The 26,734-nt window shown below is 63.5% G+C and overlaps 2 protein-coding genes across 2 annotated transcripts in view; one reads left to right on the top strand and one right to left on the bottom strand.

Annotated features, from left to right (window-relative positions):
- The window catches only part of SMARCD2 (SWI/SNF related, matrix associated, actin dependent regulator of chromatin, subfamily d, member 2), a 31,789-nt gene extending 15,678 nt beyond the window's left edge, over window positions 1-16,111 (top strand). The window contains exons 2-13 of the mRNA XM_039504116.1: window positions 1,983-2,167; window positions 4,276-4,318; window positions 5,342-5,464; window positions 5,935-6,054; window positions 6,675-6,770; window positions 10,736-10,837; window positions 12,133-12,294; window positions 12,728-12,825; window positions 13,185-13,320; window positions 14,739-14,861; window positions 15,150-15,251; window positions 15,997-16,111. Coding sequence (XP_039360050.1) covers window positions 1,983-2,167; window positions 4,276-4,318; window positions 5,342-5,464; window positions 5,935-6,054; window positions 6,675-6,770; window positions 10,736-10,837; window positions 12,133-12,294; window positions 12,728-12,825; window positions 13,185-13,320; window positions 14,739-14,861; window positions 15,150-15,251; window positions 15,997-16,050 — 1,344 coding nt within the window. The 3' untranslated portion in view covers window positions 16,051-16,111. The remainder of the gene's footprint in view (window positions 1-1,982; window positions 2,168-4,275; window positions 4,319-5,341; window positions 5,465-5,934; window positions 6,055-6,674; window positions 6,771-10,735; window positions 10,838-12,132; window positions 12,295-12,727; window positions 12,826-13,184; window positions 13,321-14,738; window positions 14,862-15,149; window positions 15,252-15,996) is intronic.
- Window positions 16,112-17,637: 1,526 nt separating this feature from the next.
- PSMC5 (proteasome 26S subunit, ATPase 5) lies at window positions 17,638-26,686 on the bottom strand. Its single transcript, XM_039504117.1, has 12 exons — window positions 26,556-26,686; window positions 25,360-25,431; window positions 24,382-24,451; window positions 23,581-23,678; window positions 22,857-22,913; window positions 22,280-22,510; window positions 21,368-21,494; window positions 19,719-19,909; window positions 19,435-19,533; window positions 19,122-19,232; window positions 18,717-18,803; window positions 17,638-17,793 (listed from the first exon to the last, which is right to left on the bottom strand). Exons 1-12 carry the CDS (start codon window positions 26,592-26,594, stop codon window positions 17,740-17,742), a joined length of 1,236 nt encoding a protein of 411 aa, XP_039360051.1. The 5' UTR covers window positions 26,595-26,686; the 3' UTR covers window positions 17,638-17,739.
- Between the last annotated feature and the right edge of the window lie 48 nt (window positions 26,687-26,734).

The raw sequence follows: 26,734 nt of genomic DNA, 5'->3' as shown, positions 1-26,734 counted from the left end.
TGTGCCAGGTGCCTTGCGCATCAGGGCCGGCAGCTGCTCCTGTTGAGCCCCTGGGCAGCACTGCTGCTTGGCCGTTACATGGCTCGTACGTTGAGTCAGTTCCCCGAGCTCTTCTCCCTTGGAGGAAGCGCTCGCCGCACAGCGGCTCAGTCTGTTTTTCTTCCATGCTCTCCAACGCCCTCTGTCACATGCAGGGCCCAAGCAAAAGCAGCCGGGGAACAGCGGGGGCTGTCTCGGCATGTTCTGGAGCTGCCGGCAGCAATGAAATGTTGTCCTGCTGGCTTGGTGACTTTCCCAACCACACAACCTCCTTGGCAATAGGGAGCCCATTCCTGATATCTCGGAAAGCAGACCAAGCAAACTAGGAAGCCCTGAGGCGGTTGGCCAGCCAGCGGCCACGCTGGCAGTTTGTCAAGCTCCCAAGGGCTGCACTAAATGTAGGTAACATGAGGTCAATTGCAGCCTTGTGTTCAGCGCAGCAGTGCTGCGGCAGAGACTGCGGGTCCCAGCATGCATTGCTCCGTTTCGCTCTGCGTGCCCTGGATCGTACCTGTCTGGGCCTGGCTCTGTGTGGAGGTGGATCCTGGAGAGGAGGGTTGAGGCGTGAAGTTGTCCAAGGAATGCGCTGTTGGATCCCCGGGGGATCACGTGATGAGGCCAGAGGTCACAGGATCAAGCTCGTACCTCCTGAGGTGTCGTCAGGGCTCATTTAATGTGTCAACTCCCCCCTGCCCCCGTGCAGCCTTTGTCACCCAATCAGATACCGTCTCTCTAAAGGTACATGTCAGTGGGCCATTAGGGAGCTGGATTTTCCCTGGCACAACCCCATCATGGTGGTACTGGGCTGTCAGGAGAGAGGACCCGCCCTGAGCCACGCACACCACCTCTGGGAACGTGACACTAATAAACACAGCTGTGTGAAGGCCATTGTCGTGCTTTAAGAGGCCATTGTGTGCCCTGAGTCAAGGCACTGCAGCACTCGGGCAGCCACCAGGCCAGTCCAGAGCCAGAACCTCCCACCAGTAGCTGCCGAGTGCGATGTGGGTCTCGGGGTGCACGTCCCCTGGTGGCAGGGAATCAGCGTGGTGCCATAGTTACTGCAGGGAGGGCCTGCCCCAGAGCAGGGAGCCTCGTTCTGTGCTGAGCCTGTGTCCCCCTCCTCCTCCCAGAGGGAAGTGAAAGCGGCCAGGCCTGTGGTGGAACCTGCCTAGACCCCCGAAGGGGGTTTCCCGTGTACTGACAAGTCCGTTAGCGGGGGGGTGCTCCCTGCGGCTTGCACTTCTGCATTTTCTGTTCCACTTTCCTGCTTGTATTTTCTAGAGTAGCAAAAGCTGCAGCTCAACCCATGATGGCACTTTGTGACCCCCCCTCCCCCAGCTCAGCCAGCATGGCCCCTCCCTCCACACTGCAGGTCAGCAGGTGATGCCGCTGTGCTCCCTCATCTCAGCAAGTGACATCTCTCTGGGCCCCCAAGCCGTGCCCCCCACACTGCCTCTCCGTGCGTGACTCTGCTCCGTGGTGCCCTCCCATGGTGCAGCTCCGGGATTGCCTGTGCTCTGTTCTCCCAGCCCTGCCCCCCACACCCCCCTGCCACACTCGGCAGGGGACAGTGCTCTGTGCTCAGCCTAGGGGAAACCCCAGATGTTTGCAGTGGCTCCAGTCTAGCCCTAGGAGTTGATTAGCAACCAGTTATCTCCACGTCAAACCCGAGTGTCCAGGAGCCCTCACCTGTGCAGCTGCCCCTCCACCGTCACTTTCTGGCTCTGCCGCTGCTCTGCGCCATTGCCCTCCCCTGTGAGTGCGCGGGGTGGGGTGTTGTGGGCTCTTCGGTGCCTGCTCCCAGCGCCTGCACGTTCCAGGCTGTGCTGCAAGCAGCTGGGTGCACAGACACCTGGGCCGTGTGGGTCACAGGCCCTTCTAGGGAGCCTGCGAGAGCCCAGGAGGAGGCTTGCCAAGGTAACTGTCTCCTTCTCTCCTGCTAGCGTCCTGGGATGCCGCCGGGGAGCCGGATGCCCATGGCAGGACTGCAGGTGGGATCCCCGTCAGGACCCCCCTATGGAGCAGCCTCTCCGATGCGACCAGGAATGCCACAGTCGATCATGGATCCCTTCAGAAAGCGCCTGCTTGCTCCGCAGGCGCAGCCTCCTCTGGCAAGCCAAAGGCGAGGGTAAGGGTGTCCGTGCGGGTGACGATGTGCCTGACCTGGGGATGGGCGAGCCCAAGTCCCCATCGCCGGGTGGGTTAGTGCGCTGGCTCCGGCCTGCGCCGCTGCATCCCAACCAACCCCAGTTCTGCCCAGGGCTCCAGGCTGGGAGCACGTCCCTGATCTACCTCTGCCTCCATTTCCCCAACTGGTGTCCTTGCAGGGGAGCCTGTCACTTGCAGTGTCCTTGCAGGGGAGCTGTGGGGATCCAGGGCCTGACACTTGCTAATCGCCCCCTGAGAGGCACAGGGCTCTGAGAACTGTGTGCCTCCTCCCCCTCCCCCCCCCCCAAACACACAACAGAAGCAGTGTTGGTGTCGTGGGGCTCCTGCTCTCACACTGCTCTGGCAGGTGCCCAGACACAGTGGGAGCTCTGGACCTCTCCTGAGAGGGGCTGCGTGATGTGTCCCCCCCACGCCCCGCCACGCTGCTGGCTGAACAGAGGGAAGCCCCGTGGGGATTGCTGTGGGGCTGGAGGCTGCTAGGAGCGTCACTGCAGCCGAAGTTATGGCCTGTGGCAGCCAGCTTCCCGGCACGCAGTGTTCTCTTGGCCTCTTCCCCCTTTCGGCCCTGCCAGCACATCCTGAGTTGTTTACAGTGCTGGTAATGGATTTGCTCTGTTTCTGTTTTCATGAGGGTTTGTTGATTGTTTCTCAGGGGCCCCAGGGCAGGTTCTCGTGGGTCTAATGGAGGCTGCGCCCTGGGCCCTGGTTATTTCAAAACCCGAATGAAGGTGCATTGCCCCAGCTTTGCAGATCGCTGGGTCCTTCCCTTTAGCAGAGCCCAGCTGTACTGTATGAGGCCGGAGCTCCCGTGCTCTGGGAATCGATGCAGATTTCCATGCTGTCACGGAGCTGGCTGCAGGCATCTGGGGGGGCGGAAGAGACTCACTCAGGGGAATCGCTGGCTCTGTGCGTCTGGGTGATGTTCCTGAGCAGAGGTGGAATTTAGATAAATGGGGAAATGCAGCTGGCTGAATGAGGGGCGTGAAAGCAGCCGATTACCGGCAGTGTCCCTGTTTCGGGGGGAAAAACCCTTGAGAATCCTTCGTTTGCCTCCTGTGATCTCCACAGCATGAGCCACGCCTGGGCTGGGGGGAGGAAAGGTGGAGCGAGGGACCCCTTCCTATGGTGTGAGCTCGGCCTCTGCAGGACGTGCAGCTTTGCCCTAGCCAGCATGGCATTGCGCTCTGACCCATGGCATACAGTGCACTGCTCTGCTCCCTGATTAGCTGCAGATCTAATGGGCCAGGGCTCCTCAGCTGCCTGAGATAGTGCAGGAGGCAAATGTCCAGACGCTCCTGGGTGTGGCCCTCGCCCTCGCTCTGCCTCCTTCCCAGTAGGCAGGTACATTTGTAGGAGCTACAGCTCCAAGCACTGGACCTCCTGGCTTCCTGTGCTGAACTCCCCTCTCAGCAATCAGCTGACGGTCAGCAGAGAGGGCATCAGCATAGGGTCCGAGGTGCCTCAGGGCAGCACGATCCGAACTTTGAAACCTAATGAGGACAGTTCAAGTGTCCATAATAACCGCTTTGCTGATTGCCTCAGCAGAAACGTCCAGCTCTTGGAGGGTGTTGGGAGGTGCTGGGATACTCCCTGCTCTCCCCATCCTGCCCCTTGCTGCTAAGCCAGAGCGCTGCTGCTAGACCCAAGCTTGGGGTGACTCTGGGGACAACCCCCATCTGCCCCTTGACTGACCGATCTGTGATGTGTCTTGTGCACGCCTGAGCCAGGAGGGACGGTGCGGCCTGGAAACTCCAGCTCTGGCTGGCTGATTCTCGCGCCCTCAGCAAGGAGTGGAGTCTCCAGAGGGTTCAGGGCTGGCTCGGTGGCTGACTCTGCATGATCTGAGAGTTGCTGTGACCCTCTGAGTTCTAGGCTGGAGTTACTGGAGCTGCAGACCACTAACCAATAACAAGCTGTAGTACAAATGAGGTGGTGCTGGGGGGCAGGGTGGTGTGTTTGTCTGCAGAGCCCCAGCACATGGGGCTCTGGTCTGACGTGGGTATTAGAAGCTGCTCAGGAGTTCAGCCTGCACTCACCTAACGCTGCTGTTCTGTGTGCTGCTTGCAGGCTGAAAAGAAGGAAGATGGCGGACAAGGTCCTACCACAGAGGGTAAGTGCTGCTGAGTGAGGGTGCTGGGCCTCAGCCCCAGAGCGGGGTGCACTCCTGCCAGTGGAATGGGCGTTGTAGGGGGAGTGGTTTCTCTGTTACCTTCCTGCCCTCGGAGGGTAAGCAGGTGCCCGGGGTCTTGGGCACCCTCAGTGGGGTGGAGATGAGGGGAGGTGACGCGCCCTCTATAGCAGCAGGGGAAGACGATGCCCATGGGTTAGGGGCTACCCCGGGTGGGAATGGGGGAGAGCAACAGTGACTTGGTTTCGAGAACCCTGGTGGAGCTCATGTGCAGTTGTTCCCATTCTGAGCCTCTGGGCCTGTTGACAAAGGCCATTGCACTGGGGTGTTTGGTCTGCCCTGCCCTCGCCGGTGTGAGATCACCTGCTGGGCTGGAACCCTAGGCGGCTGCAGAGTGGCGAGGCGGGCTCCGAGCTGGGTGGCAATGCCCACGGGGGCAGGAATGTGCCGCCAGCCCTGGTTGGCGAGCGCCCTGCTTGGCAGGTGCATTGCAGGCCCGTGCTGGGCACGCTTGCAGTGACGCTGCTCTGGAATGAAACTACATCCTCAGGGGTGGTTTGTCTTCGTGCCCGCCTGCCTGCCGGGGCGAGCCGCACAGCTGTAGAGTTAGTCGGGGCCTGAACAGCTGGGATACCCAGCTCCAGACGCCCCAGGCGTGGGAGTTGGGTTGTCCAGGCATTGTGGGTGGGGATGTGAGCTGGGGTGTTCAGGTCACAGTGGTCAGGCCCATTCAGCGGGGGTGGGGATTTCAGAGGTTGTCTGGGATACTGGGCAGCTTTTCCCAATGGCCTCAAGCCCGAGCTGGGCTCCCACCTTGCCGGGCTCCGTGGTGCTAGTGACTCGGCCCTGTGACTTGGGAGCTGCTGCTGTAGGGTGTGGGGGGAGCGAGCCGTGACATGTGCATGGCCTGGGGAGGGCGGAGACCGGCAAACCGTCCCTGCAGGGAAGGGGCAGGCGTGTAGTGCGGGGCCACGGCGCTTCTGTGATGGGCTCTCTGTTTGGTAGATCCGGGAGCTGGTCCCAGAGTCTCAGGCCTACATGGACCTTCTCGCCTTCGAGCGCAAGCTGGATCAGACCATTGCCCGGAAGAGAATGGAAATCCAGGAGGCCATCAAGAAACCTCTCACGGTGCGTGACAGCCCTGGAAAGTCGCATCCTGCTTGGGCAGCCCCTGCTTGTGATCCAGCTCTTGGAACAAAGGAGCAGGCAGCTGCCTTGCTGGAAGGGCAAATAGCCAGAGCCACGTGCAAAAATAGGGGCTGGAGCTGCCCCATCTGCGTGGGGCCCACCTCACTCCCGGGCCTTCCCGAGATACGCGTGGAGGAGGTGGCTCTCCAGCCAGCTGGGACCAAGAGGAGCGTGCAGCCGAGCAGCAGTTTCATAGCCCTTTGTGTGGCTTGGGGGAGCTCGGGCAGATTGCAGCCACGATCTGGCCTTGTCGGTTCCTCTGTGCGTGCTTCTCTCCTGCCCCCTCCCCGACCGCTATGGGAGATGGTGCTCCCCCTCCCGGCAGCAGGTCTCCGGAGGGAGAGGCTCTGGGGTGGATGCTGGGTGCTCGCTGAATCCAGGGTGTTCCTCTGTTTCTCTCCGCACTGCAGCAAAAGCGGAAGCTGCGGATTTACATCTCCAACACCTTCACCCCGGGCAAGGAGGAGGGGGACGGCAGCGAGCGCGTGGCCTCGTGGGAGCTGCGCGTGGAAGGCAAGCTCCTGGAGGATGTAAGGACACTGACCGCCAGCCTGGCAGCCTCCACGCCGCCTGGTGCTGCACAGGGGAGCTGAGAACTGTTCCTGCTGGGGGAGCTGCACGCAGCTGTTCAGCCCCCGTCTATCCCTCCCCATGTTCGGAGCCTCTCCCAGCCCAGATCTTCCCTTTGATAGCCATGGGACAGGGAGTAACACTGGCCCTGCCCGGGTTCTGGACTTGACCTGGCTGTGAGGGAGGCTGTGAGTGTCCACACGGCACCTGGTACTCTGTGCAGAGCCCCACAGCACTGGCAGCACCCCCTTCCCACCTCGCCCTGTGTGCCAACAGGTTCCCAGGCCCTCCCCCAGAGCAGCCCTTCGCTTCTAGCTGTGTAGGTCCTCTCCATCGCACCCCTTCCAGAGCCCGGCATTGCAAACTCCTGGGCCCCACAGCACCAGTGCTCGCTCTGATGTGCCCACAACCGTCTCCGAGCAGCCAGCTGAGGAGCTGCCTGTGTGGCTGCACCTCTGTAATCCCCCCGCCCTGTCTGTCTGGGGCCTGGGGCTCTGGTAATGGCCTGCTGCACTCCTGCCCCCCGGCCCTGCAGCTGGGGAAGGGCAGGCCGAGCACTGCAGCGGTTCCTCTCTTTCAGCCGAGTAAGCAGAAGAGGAAGTTCTCCTCCTTTTTCAAGAGCCTCGTCATCGAACTGGACAAGGAGCTCTATGGACCAGACAACCATCTGGTGGAGGTGAGGCGCGGCTCGGGGTGGAGCAGCCGTCTCCTAGCAGCGCCCGCAGCGGGTCTCTGGCCTGCGAGCTCCGGGGCTCCTTGGAGGCCTGGGACTGGCTCTGTGGCACACTCAGTGGTGGGGGTGGAAGGATCCTTTTGGCCAAGACCCAAATGGCCCAAGGGAGACCATTAGGCAGCTAGTCACCCCCTGAGCGCATGGTACCCCAGGGCTCGTGCTTGGAGCAGAGAGCCGCTCCGTGGGGGAGCCGGCAGAACGGCAGTAATGCCGGGGCTGGCATCTGCGCGGCTGCACCGGGCCCTCCCTGCAGGGAGTGGCTGGGGCTTGCTCTGGCTTCCAGCTTGTGGCTTTGTTTTGTTTGTGGCGGTGTTGGCGCGTGGCCCAGAATGAAGTGGCAACAGCCTGGCCTGGCCTGCCTCTCCCCCCGCCCCCACCTGGACGACTCCCAGCAGCAACTGCCTGCCGCTTTGCTGCCCCGCCCAGCAGCCCTCGCCGTTAACCTCTTGGGGCCCAGGGCAGGTTGGCAGAGGGGGCTGCTTGGGGAGGGGGGTGTGGGGTGGTTTTGAGAAGTGGTGGTGAGAGGAGGAGCCTGGGGGGCCATTGGGGTGGGCCGGGTGCAGTTGTCACCAGAGGCCTGGGTGAGGTTCAGGTGGGGCAGGGGGCAGTCAGACCAGGGGCTGGGGGAACTTGGCAGCCTGAGCTGCAGGGAGCAGGAGGTGGGAGAGGAGCCCGAGGACAGGTGAGGTGCTGGGTGAAGGAAGCAGCCCCAGCCCGAGCTGCAGACCCAGCAGAGCCAGTCGGAGGGGCCTGGTGCCGGAGTTGGGCTGTCCCAGTACTGTGGAAATGGCCCTCGGGGTCTGGGCAGGGCAGCGCTGGGCAGGCCGGGACGGCGACTGCTGCCCGCACCAACGCTTCCGCTCGCCGTGTTGAGAGTTCAGAAAATGGGGGCGGGACGGGGGCTCGTGCAGCGCTGCCCCCTAGACAGCTCGTGGCTTTGCTGGCACTAGCTTGTGTGTCACCTCCCCACCCCCACGTGTTGAATGACTCCTGCAGCCTGTAGGGCCTGGGAGATCCTGCTGTAAAATCCCATCGATAACGGGGCACTCCCCTGCCCAGTGCCTGCTCCTGACAAATCCCTGCCCTGAAATCCACTCAGTGGAGCTCCGGGAGGGAAGCTGGGAGTCGAGGGGTCAGAGTGAGCCCACAGCATCTCCGCTCTTGGGCTGGAGCAGGCCGCAGGAGAGCTGGGTCTGGCGAGCTTCCTAGGGCTCTGTGGGGCGCTGTATGGGGGTGCTCTCCGGCCCCCCCATGTGAGGGGAGGATTCCCGGCTGCAGTGGGGTGCGCACTAGACACTTCCAGCCTTGGGGGGGCGTGAGAATCCCAAACTTCGCATGGTTGCTGGTCGGGGGCAAATGTTGCCTATCCCAGCCCACAAACGAATGTCGTCGTAAATCTGCTTTTTACCTGGGCAGCCCTGGGGGAAGCAGGAAACCTCCGGGAACGTGACGTGCGACTGGCCGGTGAAACTTACTGCCAGAGCTGTCACTGGGCAGGGGGCAGACCCTGAGCTGGACAGTGAACGCTGTGGAAACAGGTTCCCAGGCATCAGCCAGCCTCTAACGGGGTCAGAGACCCTCCCTCAAAGCAGATCCTTCCAGAACTGCCTCCTGCAGGGCTTCCTGCACCTGCCTCCAGCATGCAGTGTGGGCTACCGGGCTAGATGGACCTCGGCTCTGACCCAGCCGGGCAGTTTCTGTGTTAACTTATAGTTCAGGGTGGGGAACCTGCAGGCTGGATCCAGCCTCTGCTTCATTTCATCCGGCCTGCAGCAAGTCTCCACACTGCAGGCCAGAAGCCCTGAGCCTTAGCGCCCCCTCCTCCCCCCGCTGGACTGGAGCCGGGAGCGCTGGCTTGCTCCACTGCGGGGGGCGGGTTGCCAGGCTGTTAAAAGTCTGGTTGGCTCCGCGAAGTGACCAGAAGCGACCGGCATGTCCCTTCGGCCCCGGGGTGCAGGGAAGCTCCGTGTGCTGCCCCAGCGCTGGCTCCGCAGCTCCCATTGGCTGAGAACCGCAAATGGGAGCTACAGGGACCGCAGGCACCGCGCAGAGCCCCCTGGCCCCTCCGCCTAGGGGCTGGACATGGCGCCACTTCTGGGAGCAGCATGGAGCCAGGGCAGGCAGGGAGCCTGCCTCAGCCCTGCTGCGCTGCCGACTGGGAGCCGCCTGAGGTTAGCACTGCCTGGCCAGAGCCCGCACCCGGAACCTCAGGTCAGAACCCTCTCCTGCACCCTGACTCCTTCCCAGACCCTGCACCCCCACCCCCTGCCCCAGCCCTGAGCCGCCTCCTGTATCCAAACTCCCTCCCAGACCCTGCACCCCCACCCCCTGGTCAGAACCACCTCACACACCTTAACTCCCTCCTAGACCCCCCAGCTGCACCCTGAGCCCCCTCCTGCATCCAAACTCCCTGCCTGAGCCCCCTCTTGGACCCAAACTCCCTCTTGGAGTCTGCACCCTGAACCTCCTCCCACACACCAACCCCCTTGGCCCCAGACTGGGGCCCCCTTCTGCAGCCCAAACCCCCAGCCCCCCCCCAGAGCCGGCACCCCCCGCCAGAGCCCTGACCCCCTCCTGCACCCCAGCGCAGAGCCCCCTCCCACACCCTGAACCCCTCATTTTTGGCCCCACCCCAGAGCCTAGAGGAACCCTGAGCCTCCACACACCCTGTGGAGCTCTGTGTGGCCCACAACTGATTTTTTTTTTTCCTGTGGATCAGTGGCCCCTGATAGAGAAAATGTTCCCCACCCCTATTATTGTTGATTTGAACTGTTTCTGAAGCTGCTATAACAGGTCTCTGATTGCCAAGATCTGCCCGTCAGCAATTTTTGAGGGGGGGTGGTCCTGGGAATAATGGGTCAGGGGGTGCCATGTGCTCCATGGCACAGTGGGACCCAATTCTGCAGTGACACTAATGTATTCAAGCACTGCAATACCCCTCAGCACACACACTTCCCCTCCCCCCCCCCCCCCCATGAGTCCTCGCTGAGAGCGTGTTCGACAGGGATCTCCGCTGTGCTCGCCGGGGGCTCAGCTCCCTCCCTGAGAAGGGAGGCAGGGCCCAGTCTCAGAGCTGTTGTTCCAGGCTGGCTGCAGACTCCAGTTACGCTTGGTTTGTGTTTCTGAGCCTGTCTGCACCGTACTGGCTTTTGTTAGGAAAGTTCAGGTTCTGGGCCACGGTTCCGTGGCCGGTCCTGGGGCCCTGGAATCAGGGTGACCAGACAGCAAGTGTAAAACATCAGGACAAGGGATTGGGGGTGGGGGGCAAATAGGAGCCTATAAAAGAGAGAGCCCCCAGAATCAGGACTGTCCCTATAAAATCGAGACCTCTGGTCACCCTACCTGGAATACCCAGCGCTGTACTCAGAGGGGCTTGTAGGACTCTGACTCTCCTGCCCACTCTAGTGTGATTGCTGCACGGCTCCAGGGCTCTAGACTTGTGTGTCCGGCCAGAGCTCTGCTACCGAGCGGTTTGTGTGAACCCGTCAGTGATATCCGGGGTTTCTGTATCCCCCCTGGGCCCGCCAGAGCCGGGAGCTCTTTAGAAACCATCCGCAAACCCCCCAGCCCCCGGGGTAGAGGGCGGCAGGGAAGTGGGACACATTGAGCTGCACAAGCGTGCAGGGGGGTTTTCAACCGAGGACGGGCTCAAACTCAGCTGCCCTGGGATGTTTCAAGTCCACTCGGAGCAGCTGGGAGCTGGGTTTTCACAGACCCTGCACAGCAGTCGGGTCGGTAATCGGCCAGGGTGCCAGCCCGAGGCCGCAGGGTGCGGAGAAGGCTCCAGCCCCAAGGTCCCTGGCGCTGGGTCAGGCTCCAAACGGCTGACGTTGGTGTAACTAGCGACTAACGTGTGTAGAGCGCCCCCTTGTGGTCTTGGCAGTAAATCTCGGTGGCCTTTTCCCTAGTGGCACAGGATGCCCACGACCCAGGAGACCGATGGCTTCCAGGTGAAGCGCCCTGGCGACGTCAATGTGAAATGCACCCTGCTGCTCATGCTGGATCACCAGGTGAGGCCCCGTCTCCGCTGCCCAGCCTGCCTGCCCTGGGGAAAGCCCCTCCCCTCTAGCGGCAGGTAATGGCATGGCTGTGCCGGGAGCACAGGGAGGGGCTGACTGGCAGGGGCCGTCCCTGGGACAGATCTCCTGAGCAACCCATCGAGTGACCCTAAGGAGCCGGGGAGGGGAGGCCCCCAGCAAATGTATGTAAAAATACCTGCCATGTGGTGCATGCTGGGGCACCCCAAAGGCAAAACGTTCGCTCGTCTTGAGCGGGCACAAAGCTCCCCCCAGGGAGGGCAGGTTCGGCAGCATCTGCTGGGTGGGGGGATTCATTCCGGAGGCAGGCGGCACGTCCCGGCACTGACTGCCAGTGTCTCGCCATCCCGCCCCCCTACCTCCTGTCCATGTGCACCACCCCCCGAGGGTCCTGGGGCTGCCCTGTCAGCTGAGGGTGGCTGCACCCTGCCAGAGCCTGCTCTTCCCCTCTCTCGTCCCTGGCGGGTGTCTGAGGCCACCCGCTGACTGTCCCTGGATGGGGAGGGCACGTGCTGGGTCCCACAGCCGGAGAGGCTGGTGTGGCCCAGCCCCAGGTTTCATAAGCATGTATGGCCCTGAACAGTGAAGGAGCCAGGCCTGTCTCTCCCCCGCAGTGAAGGTCCTTTCCCCATACAGGGTCTGGCCCCCATAGCACTGACTTCTCTTCCACCCCCACTCCTCCCCCGGCCTGTTCTCTCCCCCACCCGGCCCCGGGGCAGATAATCAGCCTGTGCACTGGAGAGTTTGGGCCTCTGCCGGGGGGTTAGCTGGCCGCCATGCAAGAGGGATGGGGGGCCACTGTCGCAGTGGCCTGTGGAGCCCTTGGCCAGTGGTACCCAGGTCACCAGGGACGGTGGGGAAGGCAGTGCCCAGGTGGGTCCATGAGAGGCTCTGTCCTTGTAGGGAGAAGATCAGTTCAGATCACAGCACCCTGGCGGCCCAGGAAGACTACAGATCCCAGCAGGCCGTGCTCCACCCCGATCCTATCAGCTCAGCCACACTGCATGCTGGGATAGCGCTGCAGGAGCTGCACCAGCTCTGGGAGAAGGGCAGACAGCTCCCAGCTGGGCTGTGCCCGTAGCTTGAATTTCAAATGGCAATAGCAGGCCAACCCCCACCGGGCCTGGCGTGCCTACCAGGGAGGAGGGGTGGCTGCAGACTTGGTGTCGGCGGGTGGTGCTGGGAGGGAGCGCCCGGGTACCTCAGTGGAGCCAAGACGCCGGGGCCCTCCCTGGGGCCACTGTCTCCGTATCTGTGTCTCATTGCAGCCTCCGCAGTACAAACTGGACCCTCGCCTGGCTCGCCTGCTGGGTGTCCACACCCAGACCCGGGCGAGCATCATGCAGGCCCTGTGGCTCTACATCAAACACAACAAGCTGCAGGACAGTCACGAGAAGGAGTACATCAACTGCAACCGCTACTTCCGCCAGGTGGGCCTGGAGCTCCCCTCTCCGTGGGCTGCAGCCAGCCCGGCCTGGCCCTGCCTGCCCTCCCTCTGCAGAGACCCACCCCTTGTCCTCGCCCTTCGCCAGCCTCAGCTCAATCTTTTCCCTGCCGTGCAGAAACGGGCTCAGCATCTTGCCGCAGGGCTCAGGGTGGGCGAGGGGAAGGGGTCTCTGGGCCGTGTCCAGGGCTGCAGGGGGTCTCTGGGGGAGGAGTGCTGAGGATCTGGCTGCCCCCAGGCCAGTTGCTCTGTGGCGTGCCCCACTCCCCGTGGGTGTCACTGAAGGGGTATCACTGAAGCGATACGCCCGCCTTACACCAGCAGATGGTGATCTGGTCCCTGCCTGTATTGGAGTCTGGGTCCCATCCCCCTGTGCTCCCCACGGGGGCTGCTAATGCTCTGACTTCCTGCCCCCATAGATCTTCAGCTGCATTCGCATGCGATTCTCCGAGATCCCCATGAAGCTGGCAGGCCTGCTGCAGCATCCGGATCCCATCATCATCAACCACATGATCAGGTAGGCATGGCATGGCCCCTGCTGTCTGCTCTGGGGCTGGGACTTCCCTGGGCCGGGCTGCTTCTGGGATTTTCTTCAGTGTGCTCAGGCTGGATGGGCCGTGTAGAGCGGCTGGCTCCGGAGCAGGAAACGGGAACGGATGGCATCTGGCTGGAGGAGGTCAGGGGATGGGGCCTCAGGGTGTGGTGAGCTCTGTGCAGCTCATTCTGTTTCCTGCCAGGCTGGTTTTGTGGGGGGTGGAGGCTGGTCTCCTTGGGGGGGCGGGGCTGCATGTGACCATGTCTCCAGCTACGGGGCTGACTGCTGCTTGCAAAGTGCCAGGTGTGGGCCCTAACCGCCAGCCTCCCCTCACCCCCCAGCGTGGATCCCAACGACCAGAAGAAGACGGCCTGCTACGACATCGATGTCGAGGTGGATGACCCCCTGAAAGCTCAGATGAGCAACTTCCTGGCCTCCACCACCAACCAGCAGGAAATTGCCTCCCTGGATACCAAGGTTTGGGGCGTGTCTGTGCCACCCTTGGGCCCAGTCCTCGCCCCGTCTGTAGAGAGCAGGAGTCCTGCTGTGGCGAGTGGGAGCCTGAGGCTGTGAACGGCTGGGGTCCTGGCTTGCTGCAGGGTTGCCAGTCAGTGCAGAAGGCTCCATGTCCCAGAGCACAACGCAGCATGCAGCCTATGCGATCCAGTGACTCCCCTGGAAGCTCGCCCCCAGCCTAGGCAGGGAGATAATGGGGGTGCCCAATGGATTGAGGGTGGGGGGCTTCTTGAAAGCAGGGACCAGGCAGCCAGAGGGAGCTGTTAAAGTTCTTTCTTGTCTGCTCTCCCCATGCTTCCAGTTCGACAGGCCTGAGCTCTCTGTTGCCAGTGGGGGCTGGGGCAGCTGGGTCATGTCTGTGTTGTGGGGTGAGCCCATCAGCTGGGGGTGTCTGCAGCAGCGAGAGAGTCCCTGGGGCGGACACGGGGCTACCCTCCTGGAGGGTGGGCAGGCTGCGAAGGGGAGAACTGGTTTCAGGCTCTCAGCAGACTCAGGCAGACATTGCTGCACCAGTCACCCTGTTTCATGTTTTCAAGCTTCCCCCTCCCCCCTGTTTGAGTAACAGCTGAGATCCCGGCTCTGGGCGAGGCCTGCACAGCACCCGAGCCTGGGGCGGGAATCTGCCGCTTCTAGCTTGGAGCTGTGCACTGCACTGGGCCCCTCGGTGCGCCAAGCCATTGGACTGCAGCTGGCCACCGAGGGGAGCAGGAAACGGGCCCCTGGTCGGATTCACGGCCCCATCTGAGCTGTGTGCCAGGCCAGCAGACAGGGAGCAGGGCACTGGGGCGGCAGGCCAGCAGCCTCCCACTGAGCGAGCGAACCAAAGGAGATTCAGTCCTGGTGCGGGCTCCCCTCCCGCAGGCTGCAGAGTGCTCCCCTGCCCCCCCCCCACCCCGTTGGCACGCTGCCTGGCCATGCCTGCCCTGGGAGTCCATGCCCCCCCCCGCCCCATTGGCACGCTGCCTGGCTATGCCTGCCCTGGGAGTCCAGAGCCGCCTGCCCGGGGCGTCCAGAGCCGCCTGGCCATGCAGGGCAGGGTTAAGGAAGGAGTCGGGACTGGGAACTGGAATCCCTGGGGCTAGCTGCCAGGGGAGAGTCTAACCCCTAGAAGATGGGGGAGGGGGCTCCCTCTGTGTCTGGCGCTGGGCTGGGGGGCGGGTTAACCCCCCTGCACCTCAGCTCCAGGGGCTGCTGCTACCCCGTGTGTCCCTGAGCTTTGGCACCCGGAGGGAGAGGGATCCGCTCATTTCTCGCTGAGCCTTCCCTTGGCCCCCCCAGCCTCTCCCCCCTGCTTGGAGCCTTTGACAGACAATCGCAAGCAAAATGGCCAAGCCAGGCCTGCCCCGGCTGGGTCCGTCTCACCCGCTTTCTCCTGCTAGATCCACGAGACCATTGAGTCCATCAACCAGCTGAAGACGCAGCGAGATTTCATGCTGAGCTTCAGCAACAACCCGCAGGACTTCATTCAGGAATGGATCAAATCCCAGAGGAGGGACCTCAAGGTACAGCTGGGGCCCCACTGGAGAGCCGAGCCGCTGCTGAGCAGGGCCTGGGCTTTGGCGTTACCTTGCAGGGTAATGCAGTAACAGCCCCCTGCGGCATGGGGCCCACTCTGCCCAGCAGCCATGGGGCGTCTCCCCTCCGGAGCAGGCTCTGCCCGGGCGCGTGCCTGCTGGCAGGGGCGGGGTGTCCGGGAAGCCTGCTGAGGGCCCTGGGATGGCAGCAGCTGCCCATGAGCCCAGCAGTCTGCGTCCTGCTGACCATTTCCTCCTCCCCATGCGCTGCTGCAGATCATAACAGACGTGATTGGGAACCCCGAGGAGGAGAGACGAGCTGACTTCTACCATCAGCCCTGGGCGCAGGAGGCTGCGGGGAGGCACATATTTGCCAAGGTGGGTTCTTGGCGTGCGGGCCAGGCTCCCTGGGCTCGGCCCCTTAGCTCTTCCCAGCGTCCCTGCCCCAGAGGGTGGGCAGAGCCCCATGGTCCGTGGCCCGGTCACTCTGCGCCTTTTCCTGTGAGCCGGGGTTTGAACCTGCCCACCCTGGAGCCGAGCCAGCTGGGAACTGGGCGGTTTCTGAGGGATCAGTGCTCAGCCCCTCCCCTTTCCTGACCAGACTGGTCCTTCCTACCCCCGCTCCAGAGCTCTGTCCCTGCCCTTAGGCAGGCCAGCCAGGAGCAGGCTGCGCCCTCCAGCAGGGAACCTGACAAGCCCCTGGTCAGTTTCACTGGGCAGGCGTGAAACTGACCCAGTCTTGTGGGTTTCACTCTCAGCTGCCCAGGGAGGCGGCAGGTACTGGAGTCCTCCCCCAAGGGTGGAGAGCTCTGGGAGGCCTGGGGATTAGGTCAGATCTGCCCCACAGCATGCTGTGGGAATGGCCCGAAGCCAGGGCTGGAGCAGCAGGGGGGGGACCTTCGGGCATCAGGCCTGCTGTCTAAAATCCTGAGCAGAGTCAGGGAACGTACCCCCCCCCCCCTTTCCCAGCACCGGGGCCTCGGCTTGGTGCTGAGGTTCCTGTTTCCAGGCCAGTGAAAATGCCCCAGAGGGGCAAGAGAGCCTGTGCCCATCGGACGCTCCCCCAGCCAGCCCTGCCTTTCTCCCAGGTCCCGTCCCACCTCGCACCTCTTGTGCCTTTCAGGTTCAGCAGCGCAGACAGGAACTGGAACAAGTGCTTGGGATTCGCCTCACCTAATGGGCTGGGCACGGCTCAGGGGCTCTGCTCTCTCGAGTGCCTGAGCCTTACGGTACATCTCACTGGAATGAAACACAGCACTTGCAAAGCTCTGAGCCACAAGTGTCCCCAGGGGCTCCCAGCCCTGGGGCTCCGAGCTCTAGCCAAAGGCACGGGGCATGTGGGGTCACAGGGTCACCTGTGCAGCCTCTGCCCTTTCCCTGCCACTCTTCATCCCGGCCCCTTTAGTGCATTACTGGCCTCGCTTGCTGCCTTCGCCCTTCTCCCCGTAGTGTTCAGTGCAGGCTCAGAGCTCCTCCCCTGCGAACCAGCTTCCCCCTCCCCTGCCTGCCTGGGAACCAGAGCTTCCCCTGTCCCCTGCCTGCCTGGGAACCAGAGCTTCCCCCCTCCCCTGCCTGCCTGGGTCGGAGCCTTGCTGGAGTCGCTGCCCAGAGGGTACGAGCTCTCCCTGAACCAAAGCCAAGGGGCCACCTAGGCCCTTCTTCATACTGAGCGATGTGGCCAGAGCGTCACAACGGCCTCCTGGGCAGTCAAGGGCTTTGCCGGCTGCCCCCTGAGCCTGTGGCAGCCTCTCCCCTGCGCGCGGAGGGCAGGCAGCTGCTGGCACTTTTGAAACCAAAACTTTGTCCATTCCAAAGGCCGGCCGAGCTGGCGGCGTGTTTTGCACTATGGTGTTGGGAGCAGGTTTTATAAAAAGCCTTTTGTACAGTGGGTTTGTATTTGATTAATGTACGAGGTTCCCTCTCGTCCTGCCCTCACGCCTAAACCTATGCAACGGAGTCACTGTGCTCCTGGGCAACCGAGCTTAGTCTGTCTCTGACAATCAGCTGAATGTTCCAGCCTCCCTCTTTTCACATGCAGCGGGTAGGGGCTGCGGGGGCTGGCAGAGGACACGGTGCCGACTGGCCACAGCCACCGTTACTCAGGGCAGTGCACACAGGACTAGAGCCAAGTGGAGAAGCCAGTGTCTGTTACAGCAAAGGTGACACTGTGAGCTGGGCTCTCCCACGTGCCTTAACCCAGCCCCAGCCCCTCCCCTGCTGCCCTGGCGGGAGGGAACAGGGGCTTTTTCCTGGGGGGCAGGGCAGCCCTGCATGGTAGAATTAGGCAGGCAGGAGGGAGGGGGGGGGGGCTGGGAGTGAGGCTTGGGCCACCTGTTCTTGTAACCATTTTGTCTGGGTTGGATATTTTCTAATAAAAATATTTAGCAGCAGCTTGTGCCAGTGTCTCCTTCCTCACCACCAGCTGAGCAGATGCACCCCGAGGCGGGGGGCTGGAGCAGAGCCACCCTCCTGTCCCTGTGGGGGGAACCTGGCTGCAGCCAGGAAACAGGAGCTCAAAGGCCATTGGGAGTAACTGTGTCAATGTTTCCCCCATCGCTGCAGCTCCTGCCCCATCTCACTGCCTGGGCTTCAGCTGCTAAAGGCTGGGCAGTGTCCCCTTTGTGTTTAGCCACTGGCTGCTCAGTCCCCAGCACCCAGCCCAGGCTCCTTGAGCTGTGACCTGAGGGGTCCCAGCCGCTGGCAGGAGAGGAGGCAGCTTTCCCCCGTTAATATCCCTCCCCCCCAACAGCCAGAGTCTGGGGGAGTAACTCGGCCAGCACAGAGCTTTATTAAAGAAAAGGTGAGGGGCCAGGACCCAGCACCGGAGAAGCAGCAGCACAAAGGGGTCAGGCTCCCTGCCCCCGCGTTACTTCCAGAGCTTCTTGATGGACATGTTCTTCTCGCTGTCCTTCTGCATCACCTGCGTGGGGGGAGACAGGAAGGGTCAGGCCCTGCTTCCAGCACTCAGCCCCGGAGTGAGGTCACCTGCATGTTCCTCAGCCCCTATTCTGATCCCCGCCCAAGGCAGGAACCAGGCTGGGCCCCTGGAGCCCCCTCCGGGCAGGACCCCACACTCCAGCTCAGGGCGCTGCCCTGTCTAGGCCGCAGTCCCCTTGGCATTCACCAGAGGCAGGGCAAGGACAGCAGCCGAGACTCAGGGAAGAAAACAGCTGCTGGGGAGCAGGTTGCCCCAGCACAGCTGCAAAGGCCAGGCCAGGCCCAGCCCGGCCCCCTAGAGCAGCAGCATCTCTGTGCAGCTGGGAGGCCCCAGGGGTTGCCCCATAAGCCAGTTAACTCCCCTCTCCACTGCTCTGACTTCCCCCTGCGACTCAGCCACAGGCTCATCCCTTCCTGAGCGGCCAGCAAGGGACTGGGACGCTACCAGCGCCTGGGCCCACCACTGCAGGGGAAGGTGGGCGAGGCAGAGCCGGGGCAGGAGAATTTCTGATTTTACCACTTGAGTGGTGCTGGGACCTGTGGAACTCCCAGCCAAAGGGGCATGGGGTGAAAGTCCCTCATGGGGCTTTATTGGGGGCCCTTGTTTTGGCAGCAGGGGGACAGGTGCACGAGCAGCCCCCCCCATCTACCTTTGGGCCCCTCATTTCTTTGCATTCCTTCAGCCTGTCTCTCCCCCCGCCCCCCTTTTGGGGAGACCAGGGCTGGTCTCTGGCAGCCCCTCCAGCTCGGAATGGCCCAGGTGTCCCACTTCTCCAGCAGGGGGCTGAGGGCTGGCAGGGCAGCTGGACCGCGGGCATGGCCAGCAGCCCCGAAGGAACGGAGGTGCCTGGTGCACTGAAGCCACCGCCCCCACCCGCTGCTGGGGCAGCGCACGGTAGATTTTACCTTGGCTACGGCCATTTCAAAATCTTCCTGTGTAACATGCACCCTCCTCTCCCGCAGGGCGTACATGCCGGCTTCCGTGCAGACCCCCTGCAAGGGCACAAGAGCAAGGAAGAACTGTCACCCCCCTTTCTGCACAGCCCCCCCTCCCCCCGTCACACGCCGGGGGAGCAGTTCCCTGGTCGAGGGGCAGCGTGTGCCAAGGGAGTCCTGTACGGCTCCTGGCGACCTGCCCGCTGCACCCACTCCATCCCTCCAGGGGAACGCAGTGCGCTCAGCATGGCCCCAGGAACATGCAAGGAGCAGGCCCGAGGCAGCTAGTCCTGGCTCAAAGCCCCTTCCCCAGCTCAGCAGGAGCGGCTGCTCCCTGTCCCACCGGCCTGTAGAGCTCCCGGCCCAGCTACTCACCTTCACCTCAGCCCCGGACGCTCCTGGCATCAGCTCTGCAATTTTACGCAGATTTATCCCCCGCGTCAGGTTCATTTTCCGAGAGTGGATCTTGAGAATGTCCAGGCGAGCCTGTGGGGAGAGCCCCAGCGAGGGGGGGTGAGGGGGGCCAGCACAGGGAGGGAGAACGGCTGTGGGGCCAGGCTGGGACCCAGACCCTTTCAGTGCCAGGACACTACAGAAGCAGAGTTCAGCCCTCGGGCCAGGCCCGCCCGGCTGACCAGCAGCCCTGGGAGCCTGCAAGGGGTCTGCCACGGGGGAGAGCCCCCATTACCTCTTCGTTTGGGGGCGGGAACTCGATCTTCCTGTCGATGCGGCCCGGGCGCAGCAGAGCAGAGTCCAGGATGTCGATCCGGTTAGTGGCCATGATCACCTGCAAGGGAGGAGGGTGTCACCGCAAAGGAGCTGGGGCTTTATCCCGCAGGGAGGGGCAAGTGCCCCCCTCCCCCCGCTGCGGCTCGGGGGGGCAGCCGTGCCAAGCCACCTGGCTTCAGCGCCCAGCTGGGAAACGGGGCAGCCGACTCCCCTCCTGCCCGGGTCACGCCAGGCTCTACGCACCTTAATGTTCTTCGTGGCCTCGAAGCCATCGAGCTGGTTGAGGAGCTCCAGCATGGTGCGCTGCACCTCGCTGTCCCCCCCGGAGCCGCCCTCCAGGCGCGAGGAGCCGATGGAGTCGATCTCGTCCATGAAGATAATGGAGGGCGCGTGCTCCCTGGCCATGACGAAGAGCTCCCGCACCATGCGCGCGCCTGAGGGCAAAGCAGAGGGGCCCTGAATGCCCTGCTGCAGGACGGCGCACGGCCCCCCCAGCTCTGCAGCCACAGGGCCGAGCCCCGCCCCCGTTCTCCTTGCAGGGCCGGAGAGCTCCTGCAACGCGCTGGTCAGCGCAGCCCTGGGGCTGGGACCACGGTGCCCCCGAGGGCCCGGGCCTGGCCTGAGGAGGGCTCCTCTGCAGCACGGGGAACAGAGACACCAGCCCCTGATCCTCGGGACTTGGTTCCTGTGGGCACGGGCGAGAGGTGTTCAGCACAGGGCCATGCACACAGGAGGGGCTGATTTAAATCCCCGACTGCAATCTTGGTTTGCGTTTGTCCTGTAGCTCCCAGGTTCATGCTCATGGGCTGGTATAACCATTACACGTGTCGCCTGGCCAACAATCCCACCTTTCCTCGGTGCGCGGGGCTGCCAGGCCCACACACGAGCTCGCTGCACGTTCCCTTTTCAGATTCTTGACCGTCACTTCATGATGTTCGAAAACAGCAAAGGATTCAGTTATTTACTCGCTAATTCCTTGACTCGGGATTGGGGTCAAGCTGCTTTTGGCTGGAAACTGGATTTCAATTAAGTGCACAAAGCAGCATTTTAAAACGGTTTCAGTTCAATAAATAACTCAGATGCGCTGGAAAAACCGTTCAGGTTGTCAAATGTGTTTTGCATTTAAAGCAGCTCGATTTACTGCACAAAGGGAGCATTCACTGGAATGGGTGAACTCAGAGATACCTACGGCTTTGGGAAATCCCAGTCGGCACCTCCCTGCATCTTTAGGTGCCCGAACCCCTTGGAAATCTGGCCCCACATCCTTCAAGTTTTTAGTTAGCGGAGCTCATCCTCCCCCACCTGCCTGCTGTTCACAGACAGGAAAAGGGAAACAAGCTTCCAACTCCCAGCTGTTTTCTCAGCCTGGAATGAGCTAGTCCAGATGAAGGATTCTCTGCCCCTGCTGGCTAATCTGACCCCCAAAGTGTCTCTGCTCCCCCAGACGCTGGAAATCCCGACACTTGAAAAGACGTAACGAACCGGCCTTCGCTCCATCGTGAGCCCTGACTATTGTAACGTGGACAACGTGACACTGGGACCTTCTGAAAGCTCCTGGGATGCACCATGCTAGTTATTTCAACGTTGATAACGACACTCTCAGGCCTGAACACCGGCCGGAATAATTTCAACTCGAATTTCATAATTTCATGTTATTTTTAAAGAGAAAAATGTATTTCATTACAGCACCTAATCCCATTCGTAGGGGTTTTTGTAACCATCGTATTTCATCTCCCTGGCCCCAGCTCTTCAGAGCAGGAACATGGGCCCCACGGCCACAGCTGTGAGGGGGCCACACCACCCCCTGCCCCTGTGATCTGCCACCAGGGCTTGGCTTGGGGGGGGTTAAACTCACATATTCCCTTCTCCCCTTCCCCCACATCCACACTTACCCTCGCCAATGAACTTCTGCACCAGCTCCGAGCCCGAGACGCGGATGAAGGTGCAGTCAGTGTGATGAGCCACGGCCCTGGCGAGCAGGGTCTTCCCGGTGCCAGGAGGGCCGTACAGCAGCACGCCCTGCAATGGCCAGGCCAGCGGCATCAGCTGAGGGCGCTCGGTGCAGGGGCGGCACTGCACAGCCCGGCACAGACGGGGGCATTTGGTGCCACCTAGTGGGCGAGCTGCCAGAGCCATGCCCAGTGCTGCTGGCGGGGAGCCTGGCTTTGGACAGGAGGGGACGGACCAGGCCTGCGGCGGATTCGCACCATGGGGACGCAGTTCACTGGGGGGCTGCTCAAGCACTGCCTCCTCCGGCAAGGGCAGCAGGGGGCGCTGTGCTCACCCCCCTCCACATGGACGAGGAGCTGCCATCCCCGGGGAAGGGCTGAGGCAGGAGGAGACTCGCACCCACCCCTTGGCCCTGCTGCAGCTGTCAGCAGGGAGCCGTGCTGGGCTCTGGCAGGGAAAAGGGTCGTTACAGCTGCTTCCCACGGGGAGCATCTAGGCCCTTCGAGCCGTCATCCCTCCCCCCAGCTAGCACTGCAGGGGGGTGCTGGCAGCGCCAGCCTGGGAGTGCACAGGGGCCGGGCCCCTCCTTTGGCAGGCACTGGGGTCCCACCCACTCAGTGACTGGTTCCCTGCTCCCTCCCCCGGCACGGCCAGAGAACCGGAGCAAGTCGCAGGGGAACTGGGAGCTGGTAACGAAGCTCCTCCCCCTCCCCCATGGGGTGGCGGGCACCATCCAGGGACAGGAGAAGGCTCCCTTCTCCGTGTGCGGAGCACCAGCTGCCCAGGGCTGGCAGAGCCCCTCCCCGCGGCGGGTGGCAGGGCACAGCTGCGAGTCCGGCCCAGAGAGCACTTGCCTTGGGCTGGGCGATCCCCAGGGCCTCGAAGAGCTCCGGGTGTTTGACGGGCAGCTCAATCACTTCCTTGATCTCCTTGATCTGCTTGTCCAAGCCGCCAATCATCTCGTAGGTGGAGTCCGGGACCTTCTCCACCATCATCAGGGACACCAGCGGGTCCACTTTGTTGGGCAGGATTTTGTGGAGCGTGTAGCTGTCGTTCCTCAGCGCCACGCGGCAGTTCGGGGTCACCTGGAGACAGACAGGCAGGAGCTCACCGCCGCCCCCACCCCCTTCAACGCCAGCTGGCGGGAGCTGCCTGCTGGGCATCTGTCGCACTCGCAGCGCCCGCCCTAGGCACCCAGCCTGGGCATCTCCCCAGCAAGAGCTGGGGCAGGGGCAGGGGCATGGCCCACGGAACCCCCCGGGCTGGGCAGCAGCAGCAGCTGCTGGGAAGGGAGCATCACCCTCTGCTGCCCCCGGCAGGCTGGTGACGACGGGCACAAGGGAAGGCAGCTGCGGCCAAGCCGCCCCCCTCTGCCCCCGGCCGGGGAACGCTGCTCCGAGGGGCGGGTTCACCCAGCAGCCTGGTACTCACATCATTGATGTCAATGTTTTTATCGACATCCACCACAAACTTCCCTTCTGGGTGAACCTGGAACACAGAGAGCAGAGACCTGTGGGGTGGGTGTGGGGCAGCACACGCAGCTCCCCCTCCCCCAATTCAGCCCCAGCCAGCAGACAACGCTCCCCACCCCCCCCCCCCGCCAATTCAGCCCCAGCCGGTGGGCACAGCTCCCCCCCCCCAATTCATCCCCAGCCGGTGGGCACAGCCCCCACAAACCCCCCAGGGGGAAGAAGAGCCCAGCAAGGTGCCTGGGGGCTGCTCCCGCTCAAGCCTTTTCTAATACCCCGTCCTGCCCACTGGGCCTCCTGCCCCTGGGAGACGGTTCCACACCCAGCAGCACGGGCTGGTAACCGGCTTCCCCGCAGAGCCAGCCCCGGGATTCAGCCCGCCCCCCGGGCCATCTCGAACGACTCGCCTGCCCCCCGGTCGAGCACCCCTCGGCACTAAGGGGAGCAGATGGCTCCTTGCTGCCCCATGGATTTGCAGTGGGCTGGCACCCTCCCCCTGCTCCAGGGCAGGCCCCTGGGGCGCCGGGCTGGTGCTCTTGGGGTTTCTGTCCCCGGGCTCGTTCGGGGAGTGAGCCCACCAGCAGCCGGGAGAGTGACGGTCTCCGGTCAGGGAGCAGAGCCGCAGTGCCCTGAGCTCATGAGCCTGGCCGACCACCCACCCACGAACCCCGGGCCCCGCTCCGTACCTTGACAAGCACCTTCTTCTTATCCATGGCTCGCACCACCTCGCCGACGTAGGAGCCCTGCTCCTGCAGCAGCTGCAGCTCCTCCCGCAACAGGCGCACTGCAGCGCAAGACGGAGCCGTGAGCCCCGGCCCGGCCTGCCCCCATGGGGCACAGAGGCCACGCCCCGCTCAGGGCCCAAGCAGAGAGGGCAGTTCCAGGGCAGGCTTAGCCAGCCACTGCCATTAACCCAGAGGGGGCAGGCGCTGCTCACTCCCCACATGCGCTCTGGAGTCAGCGCCGGCTTCCTTCTCAGCCAGGGGTCAGAGCCTTTTTATCCCCTGGGAGCAGGGCACCCGGCTGTCCCGCTGTGACCACCGGGAGCCCGAGAGATCACCCAGCCGGGGAGAGTTTACCTCCCTCCCTGACAGAACGGGGAACAATCCAACCCTCCCCGCAGGAGACGCTCTCATGGTACGCTCTGGACACCCTTCGCATCCCAGCCACCAGGCCGCCCCCACTTTCTTGTTTTCAAAGCACCAATTCAGGGGGAATCAAGCACGCGGAATGGGGACGAGGCGGGGGAGGCCAGCGGGAGCCGAGCGCGGGGTAAGCGGAGGAGGAGGGGGAGGCCAGCGGGAGCCGAGCGCGGGTACACGGGGGAGGCCAGCGGGAGCCCTGAGGCCAGCGGGAGCCGAGCACGGGTACGCAGGGGGGAGGCCAGCGGGAGCCCTGAGGCCAGCGGGAGCCGAGCGCGGGTACGCGGGGGGAGGCCAGCGGGAGCCGAGCGCGGGTACGCGGGGGGAGGCCAGCGGGAGCCCTACCTTTGGCGTTCAGCTCGTTCCTCTGCGCTTGCAGGCGACGGAGATTCTGGCTCTTCTCGTTCACAATGAGCTTTGGGGAGAGGGGGGAAGGGATAAGCCTACAGGAGCCCAGGGGTCCCCCCTGCACAACCGGCCCCAGCCCGGCCCCTCAGCTCAGGGTCGGCTCCTGAACATGGGCTACCTGCCAGTCTAGCAGCTAGGAAGTGCCCGTGTGTCTCCGGTGGGCAATGTGCAGGCTCCTCCCTGGCGAGCGCCAGGCCCCATCCCTGCCTCACGCCCGTCACTACAGCAGCCCCTGCACCGGGTCCTGCCTAGCGCCTCCAGCGTGAACCGCTCGGGAAAGCAGCCGGCACTGGGAGGGGAGGGGACCCAGCTGTGAGCGGCTCTTACCGCGTGGTCTGCACCAAACCCAGGCTAAGGGCCTCCCCTCCCTGCCAGGAACAAGGAACATTTCCCCTTTGAAGGGGTTTGCTGGTCACTTTGTCCCTGCCGCAGGTGTGGGGGTACCACCACCCACTCTGACACCTGGGCCAGGGGGCTCTGCCTAGGCAAACTGCTTCTGTGACCCCCCCCCCATCTGTTATCAGGCCCGCGCCGCTCTGCTCTGAGAAACAACGGTCAGAACGGCCCCTTCCAGCCCAGCCGGCTTTGGGGACGCCTGCCACTGACGGCCCCCGCACCTGCCTGCTAGTCCCTGGCTCCCAACTTGCACCTCCCGCTGGGAGCCCTGAGGCCCCAGCCCCACTGACAGAGATGCTGGCACTGAGCACGGGCTGCAGTCGCTTGGAAGAGGCTGCTGGTTCCCTCGGAAGCCCCATGAGACCAGCTGCCCAGCACAGATGGCAGCTCCCCTGCCGCAAACCAAAATGCGCATCCTCAGCACCGTCAGACCAGCCCCCCCGGCCACCCACCTGCTAGAAACGGTGCCCCAGACCAGCCCCCACTCCCTGGGGCCAGAGAGCTCCCCACTCAGCTCACCTGCAGCTCCTCGATCTTGGACAGGTAGTACTGGCGGAGCCCTGTCCCCCCTTTGCCTTCATCCATCTCCATCTGCAGAGAGCACACGTCAGGACACACCCACTGGCCCAGGGAGCCCCTCGGCGCGAGAACGGGGGGGCTCCTACCTGCGGGAGGGGGGTGCTGCTCGTTCTCCAGAGGAGCAGAGGCTGAGCCCCGTCCACAGGTCTAGCACAACAGCCCCCTGTGCTGGCTGCCAGCTATCAAGCAAATCGAGAGCCTCTGCCCTCCGAGCCACAGCCCGGCTGGAGCTCAGGGCCCGCAAAGGCAGCCCCAGGGCTCCCCGGAGACCCTCTGACCGAGTGGGGCGCAGGGCCGCTCACATCCGAACCTCCAGAGCCAGCTTCCGGCACAGGCAGGTTCAGCCCGGTCCACAGGCCCCTCCGCACAGGAAGGGTAGGAGGCAGCCCCAGCGTAACTAAAGTGACACCTGCAGCCACCAGGCTCCAAGGAGCCCTGGCTCCACAAGGCGGGTGCAGGCCAGGGCTCTGTTCGCTTCCAGGGACCCCCCCAAACTCTTGGGGACCCGGCTGCTCCAATCGCGGGCAAAGAATCCCAAAAGGACAGGAGCTGGTGGGTGTGAGAACCTCTGCGGCCAGCCCTGGGGCCCTGGGGAGGGGACCCAGCCCCACCGCTCACCAGGGGAGCAGGCACTGAGATCCAGGGCAGCCCCCCCAAGGGGGCTGGGCCCCACTGGCGAGGGAGGAGCCATTTCCCCCTTGGTTCTGCCCAAGCATCTGCAACAAACCCGCCCCCGATCCCTCCTCTTCCTCCCTCGCCCAGGATACCCTCCCCCTGGCACCCCACCCCACCCCGCCTCCCTGCCCGGGATCCCCATCCCTCTTCCTCCTCCCCCCATCCCTCCTCTTCCTCCCTCCCCCCTGATCCCTCGCCCCTCCCCTATCCCTCGCCCAGGATACCCTCCCCTGCCAGAGATCCCCATCCCTCTTCTTCCTCCTCCCCTTCTCCCACCCCAATCCCTCCTCTTCCTCCCTCCCCATCTCCTCCTCCCCTCCCCCACCCCTCTATCCCCATCCCATCCCCCCGGCCTGACTCAGCACAACGCGGCCCCGGCTCCGCGGAGCCGCCCCGAGGGCAGGACGGGCCCCCTCGGCTCGGCCCGGCCCGGCCCTCAGCCTCCCCCCGGGGTCTCTCACCTGCTCCGGCCCGTCCACCGCCATCTTCTCCGCCGGCATCGGGACGCTGTGACCAGTCAGGGAACCGACGCGCACTGCGCAGGCGTAGATAGACCAGCGGAGCTATCTGCCCACATCCAAGATGGCCGCCGCCTCGCCCCTTTCCCCCGTGCGCACGCGCAGGAAGCGCGTCGCCGTCA

This window comes from Mauremys reevesii, linkage group 17, assembly GCF_016161935.1.
Source record: "Mauremys reevesii isolate NIE-2019 linkage group 17, ASM1616193v1, whole genome shotgun sequence".
Taxonomy (NCBI): Eukaryota; Metazoa; Chordata; order Testudines; family Geoemydidae; genus Mauremys; species Mauremys reevesii.
This window is presented reverse-complemented; position numbering and strand designations above follow the sequence as displayed.

What these genes read in the sequence shown, in the direction of transcription:
- PSMC5 (XM_039504117.1), bottom strand. Translation starts at nt 26,594, where the DNA reads ATGCCGGCGGAGAAGATGGCGGTGGACGGGCCGGAGCAG. An exon ending in AGAAGAAGGTGCTTGTCAAG is followed by an intron (nt 22,914 to 23,580) that starts GTACGGAGCGGG and finishes TCTGTGTTCCAG; the next exon opens with GTTCACCCAGAAGGGAAGTT. An exon ending in AAAACATTGACATCAATGAT is followed by an intron (nt 22,511 to 22,856) that starts GTGAGTACCAGG and finishes GTCTGTCTCCAG; the next exon opens with GTGACCCCGAACTGCCGCGT.